The sequence below is a fragment of the Cydia fagiglandana genome, chromosome 24, assembly GCF_963556715.1.
Source record: "Cydia fagiglandana chromosome 24, ilCydFagi1.1, whole genome shotgun sequence".
Lineage (NCBI taxonomy): Eukaryota > Metazoa > Arthropoda > Insecta > Lepidoptera > Tortricidae > Cydia > Cydia fagiglandana.
In genome coordinates, this window is record NC_085955.1 from 7,560,472 (window position 1) to 7,578,592 (window position 18,121).

Genomic DNA, 18,121 nt, shown 5'->3' on the forward strand with positions numbered 1-18,121 from the left:
CTTTTTGTGTTTTTTAGAGTTCCGTACTAATATTTGTTCCTGAGTCATGGGTGTTTTCTATGTATATAAGTATGTATTTATCTATATAAGTATGTTTATCGTCGCCTATCACCCATAGTACAAGCTTTGCTTAGTTTGGGGTTAGGTTGATCTGTGTAAGACGTCCACCAATATTTATTATTATTATTTTATTATTAAAGGGTAAACCGGGACCCTATTACTAAGACTTCGCTGTCCGTCCGTCCGTCCGTCTGTCTGTCACCAGGCTGTATCTCACGAATCGTGATAGCTAGACAGTTGAAATTTTCACAGATGATGTATTTCTGTTGCCGCTATAACAACAAATACTAAAAACAATAAAATAAAGATTTAAGTGGGGCTCCCATTGCTTTATGGTATGGAACCCTTCTTGCGCGAGTCCGACTCGCACTTGCCCGGTTTTTATTAAAATCCAATTAAAAAGGGTTTATTTAGTCACCTGCAATAATTTACGGGGTTAAGCCTTTATAAGGGAGGGGGAATATATTTCCCATCTGGCTTTGAACTTTATTTCATAGTGATAGGATTCAATTTTGCATAATTCCTGACACCCTTATGCCTTATAAAGGGTTAATATATATACCGAGCAACATTTACTATGGAACCAACGACCAACCCCGAATCCGTGAAAATAAATTGGCTGTTTCATACATATTGGCTGGCTGACCTTAACATTTTTTATGGAAAAAATTTTTTTATGGTTTCGGGGTTGGTCCCATAGTAATGGCTCCTCTACACGATGGGCCAGTGCCGGCCACACCAAGGGATGCAGCCATGCGGTAGAATGAGACAGCAATATCACTTGCTTCTTCTAACGCATAAATGCGTCCCTTGGAGTGGCCGGCGTTGGCCCATTTTGTAGAGGAGCCATTACTATGTGTGCCGACACGGGTCCCGTGCTTCAGGGGGGCCCGAAGGACAGGCAGTAACAGTATATTTTCACCACACCAGCTCTGAAAGGCTTACTTTGCGCTTCAAACACTGATAGGAAAGATGCATTTTATTCACATGTGAGGCAAAGTAATCAAATGCAAGTTTTGAGTTGTTTACTTATCTTTGCTGGTAGAATTGACTTTTAAATGATGATTTTGGATGATAAATGTTTGGATATGATTTTGTTTGATATTTTTACATTTAATATTTGCTTCGGGTTGGTGTGGTGAAAAATTTTGTGTTTCACTTGGGGGCAAATTTAGTTTAACCCTCGTGCTTTGAACCCCTCGCAACGCTCAAGATTTCAATTTTGGAATCTTTCGCTTGCTCGGGCATCAATATTAGCACGAGCGGTTAAACAACAACTTTATTGCCCCCTTGTAAAACAAATAACGGGTCAAACAGATCACTGTGTTACGTTCTTTCCTGTGGACATACACAAAGTTAAGGTCTATAAAGATTAATTTTCTTATTTAACCCTTATCCACGTAAAAAGGTCCTCCTTTTATTTACAGAACTATGATAAAATCATTACTTACATGCCCACAAGCTGTTAACTATTGCCCACAGGAGAGAAAACTAGCGTGTTCGCGCGAACTGTACATTTTTCTCTAATACCTAGTCTGAATTAAAAAGTATTACTCGGAATTTCCGAGTTGGAAAGACTCTCTTTATGAAAATGAAATGAAATGAAAATGAAAAATTGTTTATTTGGTTTAAAACATTTCACAATTCACAATTAGTTATGCTTGGAATCTCCTAGTAAGTATTGTAAAATACTTGTGACAGAAGACCCCGCTACTAACTATTAAGGTTTTATAAAAATTGTAGTAACCGAACATATCATTACAAAATATTTAGGTGAAGGTATTAAGTATGAACTTAAGCTAAAGTAAAGTTTAACATACCATTTATATTATAATTAAAATTTAATTTAATAATTACGATATTATGTTGAAAGATTAGTGCACTCAAAACAATTAATTTACAAAATTTAGTTATGACGTGTGTGTGTGTGTGTGTGTGTGTATGTGTGTGTGTGTGTACGTGTATTTGGTATAAATATGTTTCTTTAAAGTTGAAAAAAGATATTGTTGCAACATTTAAGGTGCGTGATATATTAAGTTTTCAGTTTCCTTGTAACTTAGGTTAATTAACCATCCTAAGAGTATTTTCTTTAAATTATACGATTGCAGTGAATAAATCGAGATAATATTATTTATACTATTATACAAGTAGGCAGAATGGTAAACAAATTGCCTTTTGGCGAAAAGTGATTTTGTGTTAGAAGGGACAACTACTTTACCTTTTCTTCTTTGTGTTGATGTAGGTGGTTTATAAATTAGAGTCCTATGTAATTTTAGGGTCGTGTTCAAAATATATAATTTTCTTACGCTCAGCAGTTTACACTCATTGTATAGTTCAGCTGTTGGGTACCTATATGATTTAGAGAACATCACTTTAAGTAAACATCTTTGTCCCCTTTCAGTATCGATAAACTTGGATTTGTTTGCTCCACCCCAAACTGGGATACAATATGTCATGGTCATGACGGATTGAGCTAATTTATTAATTTATTTATTCTCTATCTTAAGTGCAAATTTCTAGTTGTTTGCTCATATTAACCAGTAGGATGTATAGATGATGGTTTTTAACGGCCAACTTTTAAAGCATTAATTTGTAATGTTTTACAGCTAAATAATTAAAACCAAAATATTACTTTGCTAATCCGCGTAAAAAGATAACGTGCTAGTCAATCAGTGCTAACCCGTTATACTTACTTGCGTATTTTTTGCATGCAATTAATGTTCCCACCCTCCCACCGCAAAAATAAATACGCAAATAAATATAACAAACCACCACCAAAAGAATAATACTCGACACGTGTTTCGCCTCTCTACGAGGCATCCTCAGGAGCTGTTGACGGTCTGACGTCCGGCAACGGAAACGTTGCCGGAGTAAGTATAACGGGTTAGCACTGATTGACTAGCACGTTATCTTTTTACGCGGATTAGCAAAGTAATATTTTGGTGTTAATTAATATGGATTTCCGCAAAGTAACGTCTCGTTTGAGTATCACCAGGGCAAAAAAGTTTGTTCTCCTCTTGTGCCTTGAAACCCTCACAACACTCAAGATTCCACTTTTTTAACCACTCGCTACGCTTGTGGTCATGTGCGACGTTACTAAACAGATTCAACTCAACAGTTCCATGTTAAAAGAATGAGAGAGATGCCAGGATTGTAACATCAGAAGAGATTGTAACTCCTACCTACATTACCTATTAACTATAAACCTATTTTGTATTTTGAAAATAGGTCCCAAAAACTATTTCAAATAAAATACTAAATAGTTTTCTTCAAAAGGTATTTAAATACAAAATAGGTATTTTGCATTTTGTATTTGCATTTTAAATACAAGTATTTCAAATAAGTCACATCTCTGGTGTAGACACTGCCTGTGTATTAGCAATTAGCACTAAATGCTTACAATTGGTTAAAATGTTTGCGTTTTGGCGACGTCAATCCGTACCTGGGAGTTTGGGTAAAAAATAAAACAAATAATTTATTATAAACTAATTTACTTCAGCGTAATAGTGCATATAAAAATTATTGACATTTGTATTTTGTACATTTTTAGGGTTCCGTACCTCAAAAGGAAAAAACGGAACCCTTATAGGATCACTCGTGCGTCTGTCTGTCTATCCGTCTGTCACAGCCTATTTCCTCCGAAACTACTGGACCAATTAAGTTAAAATTTGGTACACTGTATGTATGTTTGTGACCCAAAGACGGACATGTAACGGAAACAAATTAATTTTAAACATGGGGGCCACTTTTGGGGGGTAAATGGGAAAAAAAAATTCAAAATACATCGTGTTATGTACATTTCAAATGAAAGAGCTCAATGTAAGAATGACAAATATATTATTTTTATAATTCAAAATAAATAGTTTAGAAGTAATTCAAGAAAATAGGCAAAAAATAACCATTCCCCCCCTTTATCTCCGAAACTACTGGGTCTTTAGACCCAAAATTTTAATTTTGAAAAAAATACATAAAATAGATATTTACCTATAGATGACAGGAAAACCTATTACAAATATGTAGTCAAGCGTAAGTCGGACTAATTACTTAGTTTTTGATCCGACTCCTACGGGTTTTTTTAAAGGCAATTCACTCGCATTTCACACATAAAAAATCCATTGTTTAAACCCTTATCTGTCATTCTGACTTATGTACGTATGTAAGAAAGGGATAAAATATAATTCAACTAAATCAGGCCAGTAAAGTTTTATGAATATGAGTTGTTTTAGACAGTGGCGTGACACTCGACTTATCGGCCGCTCTCGGCTCAGAATCGCTACGAGGAATTATTAGGGTTGCCACAACTTGACGTTCCCTTGGGTTCACAACCACCGATAAGAAAATTACTCGAAATCTGACAACCCTAAACAGCCGAAAGGGATAGTGCCATTCATTAGAAAGGGGACAACATGATTCGTCCTTGAATCGCTGTCGAACTTCGGTTGTGTAGGAAGTGTCTTTTCTGTATTTGATAACTGCACTTCAATTCAAATTGTATTTCAAAGACCAAATGAAACGTTTTTTTGTTTCCTGTGAAATTTTCAAGAACTTTTCGAACTTTTTGGAAACTTTCCGTAACTTGCCTTCTGTATTCACATGTGCAATTGAAAAATAGACGTTAGCATAGTTTCTCTGGGTCCACTATACGATATTATGTCTGCGAAAATGTACCCAGTAATATGGTGACGTGAATAGCAGTAGAGTGAAATTCTATTGACTGAACCCGAATAAAACACTATGAGCTATTGTTCGAGCCGATTTAGTTAGAAGTCCTAATTTCCTAAGAGATGGCGCTGTTACAAACGCAAACTGGGTAACGGTGGTTCATCATAAAATGTACATATGTAATGTCAAATATGTGAATAAATGATTGGTAATTGGTATTGGTAACTAAGCAACTTATTCAAACATAGTGGTCCTTCGAGTTGAGAAGTGAAACGACTTAAGTGACATAGACAGTGCATTTAAAAGTGAACTTTAATTACAGGACAATAGAATCTAAAATCGAACTAAAGTGTCAGTGAGTTAGAACATTTCCAGTCTGGGGCGGTGGCAATAAAAGCAAATTCATCGAGGTTGAAAGAGGACAAAGATGCCTAATTAAAGTTATGCTCTCTAAACCTCAACGCTTTTCCACTAAAGAGCTATATAGGACCACAGGTCTACTCTCTATGAGAAAGCTATATATTTTAAGAACAATATTAAAAATTCACCATACCGTTAAATACAATCAGGGCGTAAATTCCAGAAGAAGGACATTAAGAGTAAAACCAGTACCATTATGTAAGTCTGCATTCGCAAAAAGGCAATATGAATCACAATCTGCCAGACTTTACAATGCTATAAATAATTATGTATCTATCTATAACCTGACATCAAACAAATGTAAAATTACAGTTACAGAAAAACTGAAATCCTTAACCTATGAAGAAATAGAATCCCTTATTTCTTTTGCAGTATAGATGTATTAATAGTAGAATCATACTCACACACACACACACACACACACACACACACACACACGCACACACTTAATAATAATAAAAATGTATATTTTAGCTTAAGTTAGTGTAAGGTAGTTTTTAGATTAGATTACACTAAACTAAATCAAATTTTAAATGTATAACGAATAAATTGTTAGAACAAAAATGTTAGCTGGGAAGAGCGGGGTCTCCTGTCACAGGTATAATTATACTTACTAGGAGACTCCATTAACTGTATTGTTAAAACGAAACCTTTACCTAAATATATAATTTTTCATTTTCATTTTTCATTTTCATTTAGAAATATTCCGAGAAGCCGTCAGTCAAAATTGTCATCAAAATTACAAAATTATAATTAAAGATTTCGGGAAGATAAGATTAATAAAATATATGTTAAGACCTACGAGTAAACTCAGAAAATTCGCCGCTATAAATCAGTGCTATTTACAAGATAAGAATTTGTTGAGTTGGAAAAAACAAGATTTCAGAAATAGAACACGTCAAAATTTTTTCCATGTCAAAAAAAACAATCATGATTTCGGTGTGAATTTTCATGTTTTCAAAGAATAGTTATCTCAAAATGTCTCAAGAATTACCGGGTTTGTTAGCCAAGCAAGAGAATGTTTGTGAATTAATCCTAGAAGCGCAAATGAGTTAGGTAGCTACCATGTTCTTGTTCAAGTTTCAGATATCTATTTCAAGTTGAGATTTCAGTTAGTTTTTAAAAGCTAAACATCAAGATGTCGGAAGCATTGCAAGATTTAATCGTGGAACAAGAATTTACGTATGATAGAATATTAAAAGCTAGAGAAAAATTCAAAAATCTATCAAACAAGAAACTTACGATCGGTTATATGAAAACTAGATTAGAATCTTTGCAAGAATACTGGAGCAGATTCTCGGTAAACCATAGATTAATAGTGAAGCAAGTGAAGCTGGCGGAACAAGACGCTTTACAGTATTTTAAGAATAACATCTATTTCGAGTGCGAGGAAGTGTATATTGCGTTGATAGCTGATATAACAGATGTCCTAGAGCGATGGGAAGAAGAAGCAAAGACCTTGAGTATTTTCAATTTACCACCCATGTTAGAAACAACCCAATCATTCGAGCCTACAAATACGTACACAAAAGAGGAAATCAATGTGCAATCAGAAGTCACAGTTAAGTCACAGTCATTTCACACGATACCAGTAGATAAACCAGAATTATGCGAGCAGAATCATTCACTAAGCCTAAAAAAAGAGTTTCAAGAAGTAACAAGCAAAAGCCATCATTCATTGTTGCGGAGAGAATACCAAAGTACACCTTACCAATCCAAAGAGTCAGAAACCATAAACTACGAGATAGAAAACAAGCAAGCGTTCAAGCAAGATATATAGTTCAAACGAGAGCAAAATCGAAGCAAAAAGCTAAAATAGCTACAGAGATGAGAAGAGATTTCAAACCAGAGTATAAACGAGAGATAATAGAAGAGATTAACGAAGACGTGCAAAGAGATCGATCTTTCATTGGCATGTACTTAAGAGATGAGTTTTACCACATGTCAAAGAAGTTAAAATTCACAGAGGAGATAAAGAACCATATAACAGAAGAGACAAGAGAAGAATTATACGAGAAAGGAGTCATAAAAGAAGAGATAGCGTCAAACTGCTGGAGGTCTACTGAGGTTGTTATGTGTGAGAGAAAACAGAGAGTAAGACAAAGAGAGAGGAAGATTCGAAGTTCATCAAACATCCGACTCATGGCCGTTAGACAATCCTCTAATAGCCTCCTCCTTCCAAATTTGAGAATTTGTCTCTGGAAGCCCTGGCAGGCTGAGTTTCTAAATCTAAAAAGAAAGGTGGAAGTGATACAGATGATGATGGTGCAAGTGAAGACAGTATACACACGAGCTATCGAAGAGAAGATTTTTTTTAGTAATTTTAGTAATGTTGGTTTTATTAAGAAATGACATTCTGTCATTTAGGCGGGAGTATGTTCGAGCCGATTTAGTTAGAAGTCCTAATTTCCTAAGAGATGGCGCTGTTACAAACGCAAACTGGGTAACGGTGGTTCATCATAAAATGTACATATGTAATGTCAAATATGTGAATAAATGATTGGTAATTGGTATTGGTAACTAAGCAACTTATTCAAACAGCTATTATGAACCATTTTACAAAACAAAAAAGTTATGGTATCTTGGATATATGTGTTTCAATATGTTTCATTAAACTTGTTTCATCGAAAAAAAGTGTTTCACATATTTCGCATTCGTATGATTGTTCATCGGTGTGTATTTTTTTATGTCTCTCTAATTCAGATTTTAATGTAAAGTGGTTGTTACATTCTTCACATCTATACGGCTTCTCTCCGATGTGACTCATGTTATGTGTCTCTAAACTATCTTCTTGACTTAATTGCTGGTGACGTTCATTACATTTGTATGGTTTCACGTCACTATGGACTCTTTTGTGGATCTTTAAATAATATTTTCTATTAAATTGCTTGTTACATTCTTTACATTTGAATGGTTTTATTCCACTATGGATTCTTTCATGGATAACTAAACAATATTTTTGTGTGAATTCTTTGTTACATTCATTACATTTGTATGGTTTCACGCCACTATGAACTCTTGTGTGGATCTCTAAATGATCTTTTCTTGTTAATTGTTTGTTACATTCTTTACATTTGTATGGTTTCACGTCACTATGGGCTCTTTTGTGGACATCCAAATCATATTTTCTTGTAAATTGCTTGTTACATTCTTTATATTTGTATGGTTTTATTCTACTATGGATTCTTTCATGGTAAACTAAAGATTGTTTAGCCGTGAATTCCTTGTTACATTCTTTACACTTGTATGGTTTCACGCCACTATGGACTCTTTCGTGGTACTTTAAACCATCTCTTCCTGTGAATCCCTTGTTACATTCTTTACATTTGTATGGTTTCACGCCACTATGGACTCTTTCGTGGATCTTTAAATAAGTTTTTCGTGTAAATTGCTTGTTGCATTCTTTACATTTGTATGGTTTCACGCCACTATGGCCTCTTTCGTGGATCGTTAAATGAATTTTTTGTGTAAATTGCTTGTTACATTCTTTACATTTGTATGGTTTCACTCCACTATGGATTCTTTCATGGATAACTAAATTATGTTTTAGTGTGAATTCCTTGTCACATTGTTTACAACTGTATGGTTTCATTCCACTATGGATTCTTTCATGGGCAACTAAATGTTTTTTTTGTGCGAATTCTTTGTTACATTCTTTACATTTGTATGGCTTCACGCCACTATGGACTCTTTCATGGATAACTAATGATTGTTTTGTTGTGAATTCTTTGTTACAGTCTTTACATTTGTATGGTTTCATTCCACTATGGATTCTTTCATGGATAACTAATGATTGTTTTGTTGTGAATCTTTTGCTACATTCATTACATTTGTATGGTTTCACGCCACTATGGACTCTTTCGTGGATCTTTAAATAAGTTTTTTGTGTAAATTGCTTGTTGCATTCTTTACATTTGTATGGTTTCACGCCACTATGGCCTCTTTCGTGGATCGTTAAATGAATTTTTTGTGTAAATTGCTTGTTACATTCTTTACATTTGTATGGTTTCACGCCACTATGGACTCTTTCGTGGTACTTTAAACCATTGCTTCCTTGGAATTGCTTGTTACATTCTTTACATTTGTATGGTTTGACGCCACTATGGACTCTTTCGTGGATCTTTAAATTAGTTTTTTGTGTAAATTGCTTGTTACATTCTTTACATTTGTATGGTTTGATGCCACTATGGACTCTTTCGTGGATCTTTAAATTAGTTTTTTGTGTAAATTGCTTGTTACATTCTTTACATTTGTATGGTTTCAAGCCAGTATGGATTCTTTTGTGGGTCTCTAAATTACCTTTTTGTGCAAATTGCTTGTTACATTTTATACATTTGTATGGTTTCACGCTACTATGGACTCTTTTGTGCGTCTCTAAGTAATGTTTTGTTGTAAATTGCTTGTTACATTCTTTACATTTGTATGGTTTCATTCCACTATGGATTCTTTCATGGATAACTAAAGAATGTTTGTGTGTGAATTCTTTGCTACATTCTTTACATTTGTATGGTTTCACGCCACTATGGACTCTTTCGTGGTACTTTAAACCATTTCTTCCTTTGAATTGCTTGTTACATACTTTACATTTGAATGGTTTGACTCCAGTGTGGGTTCTTCTATGTATATACAAAATGCTTTTTGTTGCAAATTGCTTGTTGCATTCTCCACACACGTACCGTCTCTCCGCTGAGTGCAAACTTAAATGCTTATTCAGTAATAAGTTATTTTGAAATGCTTCATTACAAACTCCGCAGGTATGTTCCGGGTGTGTATGTGTTCTGATATGTCGGATTAAAGTAAGTTTTGTCGTAAATTGCTGACTACACATGTCGCAATAGTAGGTCTGCTTGTTCATTTGCGGTGCGATATGGTGTTGTTGATGTGTGATTAAACTAGAGTTGTGTGTGGTGTGTGTAGGGCGAGTATCGTGTGTTTGGGTTTGTTGCTCGGCGGGTGTGTGAGCGGGCACGTTCTGCACCCTGCTGGCGGGGCTCGGCTCGCGGTGTGACGTCACGTCCTCCACACTGCTGGCGGGGCTCGGCTCGCGGTGTGACGTCACGTCCTGCACACTGCTGGCGGGGCTCGGCTCGCGGTGTGACGTCACGTCCTGCACACTGCTGGCGGGGCTCGTCTCGCGGTGTGACGTCACGTCCTGCACACTGCTGGCGGGGCTCGGCTCGCGGTGTGACGTCACGTCCTGCACACTGCTGGCGGGGCTCGGCTCGCGGTGTGACGTCACGTCCTGCACACTGCTGGCGGGGCTCGGCTCGCGGTGTGACGTCACGTCCTGCACACTGCTGGCGGGGCTCGTCTCGCGGTGTGACGTCACGTCCTGCACACTGCTGGCGGGGCTCGGCTCGCGGTGTGACGTCACGTCCTGCACACTGCTGGCGGGGCTCGGCTCGCGGTGTGACGTCACGGGACACGGCTGGCTCGCGCGCGGGGAGTGGCGGAGGCGCTCGAGCCTCACGGAGCACGCCAGCGCGAGCTGCTGCCTACAGCGCAGGGACAGAGGCGCCGAGCTAACTCCGTACTCGCCGGCTGAAGACACTGAAACGACATATTCACATTAGAGTGAGCCATGATGCAATAATACCTGCGCCAGGTATAGCATTCTGAGACATGGCGTTACACAAGCTACGTCATTAACGTGCAATAAACTATCATAAAAACGCTTTATAATAAATGGAGGTAAGTTTATGCGGGTTAATAAGTATGACATAAATTTGGGGTAAAAACGCTACCAGAGAAGCTTTGGGTAATAAATTATGCGAAACTTGGTATGCGAAATACGTTTCGGACATAATAAATCGTGCCAAATAGATGGCACCCGCTCTGGGTCCAAATAAATTATAAGAGAGTTGTTCCCTAATGGTTGCTTCGCCCGACACGGTGGTTATACGATAAATTATATCTGTCAGGGAATATTACTGACTGAACTTTAAAACCTGAGTCATTTGCGTTTTGCAGACGATTTGATTTTATTCTCAGAATGTCCAGAAAATCTAGAACAAATGCTACAACAACTATCAGACCAAAGCATAATACGATTTATGACGTGTTAATTTAATTTAAGGAATTGGTGATAATTAATTATTTATTTTTAGTTATTTTTGTAATTATTATGTATATGGACTGTTTGTCTGAAATAAATGTTACATTACATAATAGCAGGGCTTTCAATGAACACAAACAAAACCAAATTTATGACTAACGGTTCATAAAGTCACAGCATCATGGCACAGAATTTATTATTTATTCTGTGTCATGATGCTGTACTAGGTACAGAAGATTCACTCTCTAACAAAACGCGTCCGTTACTATTAGGACAGATATGACCGCTAAGTGTCGCAAGCGCCACGCGCGGCCTATGGCTAGCCACCAAAATTGGTGTGGGACAGATGTACTTGTAGCCACTTGTTGCGACGCGACGAAATCGTGGAGTCAGCCACGCCTGATCATGGTAAATAAGGAGAAAATAGACTACGTCGAAGAGTATGTACACATGGGTCAGCTAACAGCCACAAGTGATACTATAGCTAAAGAAATTGATAGAAGAATAGCCAACACTTGGAAAGGTTTTGGTCACTTTGCGAAGTAATGAAACTAATGAAAAACCAAGACATGCCAATTTAACACAAGCATCCTACCGTTTTTAATATACGGGTGCCAAGCATCGGCACTAACTGAAAAATTACGTAAAAAAATTAAAGTATGCCAAAATAGTACATCTAGAGAGAAGTAATTGGAGTAAAAAGAAGAGCTAAAATAAAACTAAACAAAATTAAAGGTATAACCAAATTCAAAGATGCGAACAAAATATGTAAAACACTAAAATGGAAGTGGGCAGGACATATGATAAGAGCAAAAACTGATAAATGGACCAGGAAGATAACAGAATGGTAACCAAGAGGCTATGAAAGGAACTAGGGCGGCCAATGGAAACGCTGGGAAGATGACCTCAAAAAAGTGGCCGGCCCAGGATGGATTAGACTTGCAAGAGACAAGGAGAAATGGCAATATTTAGAGGAGGCGTTTGTCGAAAGACAAGCTGTTGTTACAATCTGTGCCAATCATCGGAAAAGAAATACTTAATATTGTTATCACTGTAGAGCAGCAATTAGGGTTTCTGGTTTCTCGACCTTTTTAATTTCTCGAGGCACGGGAATTCTCGACCAAGATTTCTCGAGTTTCTCGAGTATCTCGAGAAATTTTGAAAGCTCCGAAAAACACCATGTTATTTAATTTTTTTTGCTTTTTTACAAATCAGACTCGTAGGAATCGTAGGTGAGATCAATAATCAAACATATGGTACATTTTTAGTCACCATAAATTGCACTTAATAATCAAAAATACAACAACAAAAAAAACTATAGGTGCAGGCGTGCGCACCGGCAATGTGTTATGCTATAGTGTATTTCTTTAGGTAATATTCAACAAAATGTAAACAAACTACAATATGGTATTTTATTAGGCAGCAATATTCAAGTCAATAAATTTAACTCGATGTGGCAAAACTTACATAAGTATTACTACATAATATTAATTACTCGTACTTACTCAACGTAACAATAAAGCTGCTAAAATTGTAATATTTTGCTAATAGGAATATATTGGGATGATTTGATTTATCAATTAGTAATTTAGTTCGGTAATATTTGTTATTAAACTTATTACATGTTCCTATAATTCGTTACAATTTTTTTTAAACCGTTTTTCAATAAAAAGACACTACATGAATGTCATAAATCATGATAGTTCAAAAGTTTCAAAACATGATAATCGGTTAAAGCTTTCTAGCTAGGGATAGCGGACGGATCAAGGTAGTTTTCATTTGGTTGGTAATAAAGGTTTTAAGTAGGTTCCTACCTGAAAACCTAAAAAAAAAACATTGTTCATATTTATTTAACTACCTAAAGAAATACGTTATAGACACATCATGTGTTATACGCGTGTTATCTTTTTACTTATCACAAGAGATTTATTTCTCGAGTTCTCGAGGCATTGAATATTTTTTTCCCGTCTCGACTTAGGACAAATTTCTCGAGATTTCCCGCCTCGGGAATTCTCGAGCAGAAACCCTAGCAGCAATAAAGGCTTATTTTATTTATTATTACTGACTGAGACTGAGAGCATAAGGATTTATGTAGAATGTGGTTTTGGAGAGTTTTTTAATGAGATGTAAGTAGCCAATTTTTTCAGAAGATACCAGAAACCTACAACAAATGCTAAATGACCTAGACAAGGAAAGCTGTATAGTTGGATTGGAAATGAACCATACTAAAACAAAAATCATGACTAACGGGGAACACACAAAAATCTTCATACAAAACAAAGAACTTGAATATGTAGACCATTACATTTACTTGGGAAAACGGATTTCATTCAGCACCGACAGCAACAGCGAAGAGATAGATCGCACAGTTAGTATCAGCTGGAGAAAATTTTGGAGTTTCAAAGAGCTCTTAAAGGGAAACTACAACCTAAACATGAAAAAAACAGTGATGGACACATGCATCTTACCAAGTCTCACTTATGGTTGCCAAACATGGGTGCACACTAATAAGAACAAACTAAAAGTTAGAACCTGTCAAAGAGCGATGGAAAGGAGCATCCTAAAAATAAAACTAAAAGAGAAAGTTAATATTAAACACATAAGATCCAAAACAAATGTCATAGACGCATTAGAGTTCATCTCAAGCAAAAATGGAGATGGGCCGGCCACATAGCCAGGATGACAGATGGAAGATGGACCAGCAAAATCACTAAGTGGCCAGGACCATACGGGAAAAGAACAGCAGGAAAACCCAAAACGAGATGGTCAAAGGATATTATAGACATAGCCGGTGAAAATTGGGCAATTAAGGCCAAAGACCGAGATAAATGGAAAAATATGGAGGAGGCCTATACCCGACAGGGGTCCTTAATATGAAAAATATATAATATAACGAAATACATTTAAGTTAGAGTTTAATGCATTTAAGGAAATAAAGAAGGCTTTAATAATAATAATAATAAGTAGCCCATTATGGAGGTTATGTAAGTTTATTCTCGTTTTCATTTACCTTCCCCCTCAAGTCGGGGCTTCCCTGGGTGCAATTATAAATAAATTATGAGGGCTGGCGTTCCTTCTTCCAAGCTCCCATCCCATATTTTAACCCGGATATGTTTTTGTTCACATATATATGAATGAAATAGCCTTTATTTCAGATAAGTATTTTGTAGTACATTTCATTTTGTTGTTAACATATATATATATCTAATCTAAATTTATATCTGTATGCCTTTTGTAGGCAAAGGCCTCCTCACATATATATGAGCAATTGAAAATATATCAAATGATATTTAGTATGGAAGCTGCCTTCCTGTAAGTAGCGCTCAATACATATCCTTTAATAACTGCTGCCAATTTATTAAACCAAATTCTGAACACCAGTTTAAATACTTACACAGAGACAGCTCGGAAGGCTCGCTGCACGCACCGTCTTCAGGTTCATCTAAGCCTTCCTCATCTAAAATTTAACAAGTTAAAATATAACAACCTATTTCCTTGATATTGGAAACAAAATATGTGATAAATAGCCACAGAATGACTGGCGGGGACCAAACAATACGAGTATGTATATATTACTATAATAATACACTATACAATAGAGATGCAACGGATAGTTGTTTCGCCGGATACCGGATATCCGGCCTGGACACTGGCCGAATATCCGGTATCCGGCCGCCGGATATTCGGCCGGCGGGACTATACCTACTTTTCGGTTTTTGAGGTGCGCATTCTGCAGGTTTGACCTGTTTCCTAGTAAACATTTGTGAGGACTCATTTTTAGGTTCGAAATAAGTGCGCGTGCAAGTCAGTGGAATTATTAAATTGTTTTAAAATAATAAACAAGTACGATTATGACCCTGTCTGTTTCTTAAATACAATTTGTTTACTCCAAAATCAAGCAATGTTACTATCCGGTATCCGGCCGGATAGAAGGTCACTATCCGGTATCCGGCCGGATAGTAAAATAATGGCCGGATAGGCCGGATACCGGATAGTAACCGGATATCCGGTGCATCTCTACTATACAAAACCACTATAGGTGTGCCTAATGCCTATAATATTTACCTTTGACCCTCAGTCCTCCCTCTAGCCTCTCCTGCAGCTCGGCCTGGCAGTGCTGCACCTGCATCTTGAAGTGGCACGCCTCCCGCAGCCGCCCCAGACACACCTGGCAGATACCACTCCTGCCATTGTTGCTCGGTGTCAGCTACAAAATGTAGAATATTTGTTTCTGATGTTCAATTTATGCCTATATTATTTGCACATAAGACTCAAAGCATATTCTATGTAGTAAAAATGTATTAGAAAGTTACAGGGCTACTTGACTGAGGTAGATATGGGCTGAATATTCGAATTTGGCATGTTTTTTTATGTTTGTATTAGGCCAAATATTTGGAAAATTAAATAGTGAGTCATGAACTTGATGGCTGAACTGAGTCAAGCTGATTTGCATGTTGTTTAGTGAAAATGTCACATATAAACTATTTTACACCCAAAACTCAGCTGCCTTCTAAAAATCACTGTGCAATTTCTGTACAAACTGCCAAAAAAAAGCGGAAAACCTATGCTTTTTCTAATACAGAATATGATTTAAAACAAATAAAAAAAATTTAATAAGAAGTTAAGATATTAGTTGAGGAATCAACACAGTAGTGTCCTATTTTATTAATAAGTAAGAGATGGAACTAGCGCAGTTTTGTCAACAAGAGAGTTATCCGTAGATTTCTATAAAAGAGGAACAAGCTAATTAACAATATGAACAAACATAAAATTGCTAGTAGTTTTGGTTTTGAACTTGATGATTAGGTAGTTTTATATATTAAAGAATACGTTTTTCACATAAAAGATTTTTTTTTAAGTGTATAAAGTAGAACTTGTAATACTTAATACCATATTGATAGAAGTTTTTTGAGGTTAGTTTTACAGCTTTACGTTTAGTTGATCCTGAGTAAATAATAATAATAGTAAACATAGCTGCAAGGGTCTTTACTCTGTGGTTACAACAGATTTCAGGCAATGAAAATATTCTGCGTCGTTACTTACTTTGATTACAAAGCATTCTTCGATCATGACCGAGTATATTTCCGTTATGCCGAGACGAGTGTACGGTGTCCTCAAATCTTTCGCCGAAGGCCGCTGCAGGCAGCAGTGGCACTGGTTTATAGATTCCATCACATTAGTACTTTAAAACTCTCTTCTATTCACCGATTTTATAATCACATACGATTATTAAATCAACAACCATGAAGCACAACCAAGCACAACAAAAGTGACATTACTTAAAGAAGTTGACAGCTGTGCGCGGGAGCGTAGCCGCTGCGTTCAGAAATTTGATACAAACACGTTTTTAACTCTCTTTGATTTTTTTCCTTTACTTTAAATACTAGTGGCTCTGTGACCTGCGGATCTCGCGTTAAGCTTAAGGCCCCTCTACAGAATGGGCCAGCGTGATCCAGTCTGGGGGACGCATTTATGCGTTAGAGAGTGATATTGATATCTCATTCTACCGTGTGGCTGCGTCCCTTGGACTAGCCGGCGTTGGCCCATTGTGTACAGGGGTCTTTAGATGTGAAAGTCAAATTCGTTCGTCGAGTCGTTATCACAGCGTACTCACAATGGTCTTAAGCGCCATAAGATAAGGACTAGACTATAATTACATAATAGCCAGGCTTTAATAGCTGTCTAACTTCGGTTTTGTAAGAAGTGTCCTTCTGTGCGGTGGTACTATAATTTATTATGTGCTGCGGGTTAAGTGTAGCAGGAATACTTAGTTCTTATGATATTCAAGTCGAGCCACGTTGATATATTGAAATTATGTACAATTTAACACTTCAGACATTATGACACACTAGACAAGTAGCCGTGTTGATGCTCTAGACCAGGTGGACCGGAAGGCCCTCACCGCACTCAGGCAAACCAACTTGTGCCCTGCCTGTGGATCAGCACTGAATGTCAACCCCTCCCCCGATAGGTAGGGGTTATGGGCGTCTGGGTAAAAAATAAAACAAATTTAATTCACCTTAATAGTGCATATAAAAATTAAGGAGGTGGTACTGGTGGTCGACGCGGTCCCAGTACATGTCATCTTGAAACTTAAAAAGTTATTATATCAATATAGGCGACAGCAGGGCGTCATCTATTGGGCATTAGCATGTCGAGCACTAGTACCATGACATTTGTATATATGCAATTTTTTTATTGCAAAACGGTTAGTGTGTGATCCTTTCGTATTTTCTCAAAGGTTACCTGGAAGAGAGCCCTTCTACCTGCTAGGGATAAGTTCGCCTTTGTCACATAATAAATAATAGCACTAGGTACAGAAGACTCACTCTCTGACAAAACGCGTCTGTTACGATCAGCACAGATATGGCCGCTAGGTGGCGACAGCGCCACGCGCGGCTTATGGCTTTCCCCAAAATTGGGGTGGAACGGATGTACTTTTAGCTACGTGTAGCAAAGCGACAAAATCGCGGACTGAGCCACGCCTGCCTTTGTACATAACATTTTTATTTTTGTTTTGTTTTGTCCGTTTTATGTAAACCTGTTTATTTGCAATAGCAAAGTAACATACATACATACACACAGTCAACATTTCTATTACAAAGTAGAACTAATCAGAAATACGACTCTGCTCCGCGTCGCGTATTCTCAGTAATACCAATATGACTAAAGCTTCTCGGTACACTTAATATTGATATAAACGGGGTTAATCATATAAGGCCCACCGAAAAATACTCACGGACGTAGAGAGTAAACGGGATAGTGTACACTGGCCAAAAAGTGTGTCCACATGAGACATCAAACCTGAGCCCTCCATCTCTTTCTAATTAGGGTGACCATAAGTCATATGTATGTGGGATATTAGCATAAGATTGAATGTATAGTTTGGCCAGGATCTTTTCTCATTCGTACATAATCAGAGAG

General features: G+C 37.0%; 1 protein-coding gene across 1 annotated transcript; it reads right to left on the minus strand.

Moving 5' to 3' along the window:
• Positions 1 to 3,535: 3,535 nt before the first annotated feature.
• On the minus strand, positions 3,536 to 16,435 carry LOC134676660 (zinc finger protein 709-like). Its single transcript, XM_063535059.1, has 5 exons — positions 16,241 to 16,435; positions 15,263 to 15,404; positions 14,592 to 14,654; positions 10,562 to 10,692; positions 3,536 to 10,159 (listed from the first exon to the last, which is right to left on the minus strand). The coding sequence occupies exons 1-5, from the start codon at positions 16,367 to 16,369 to the stop codon at positions 7,715 to 7,717; spliced, it is 2,910 nt and encodes a 969-aa protein (XP_063391129.1). The 5' UTR covers positions 16,370 to 16,435; the 3' UTR covers positions 3,536 to 7,714.
• Between the last annotated feature and the right edge of the window lie 1,686 nt (positions 16,436 to 18,121).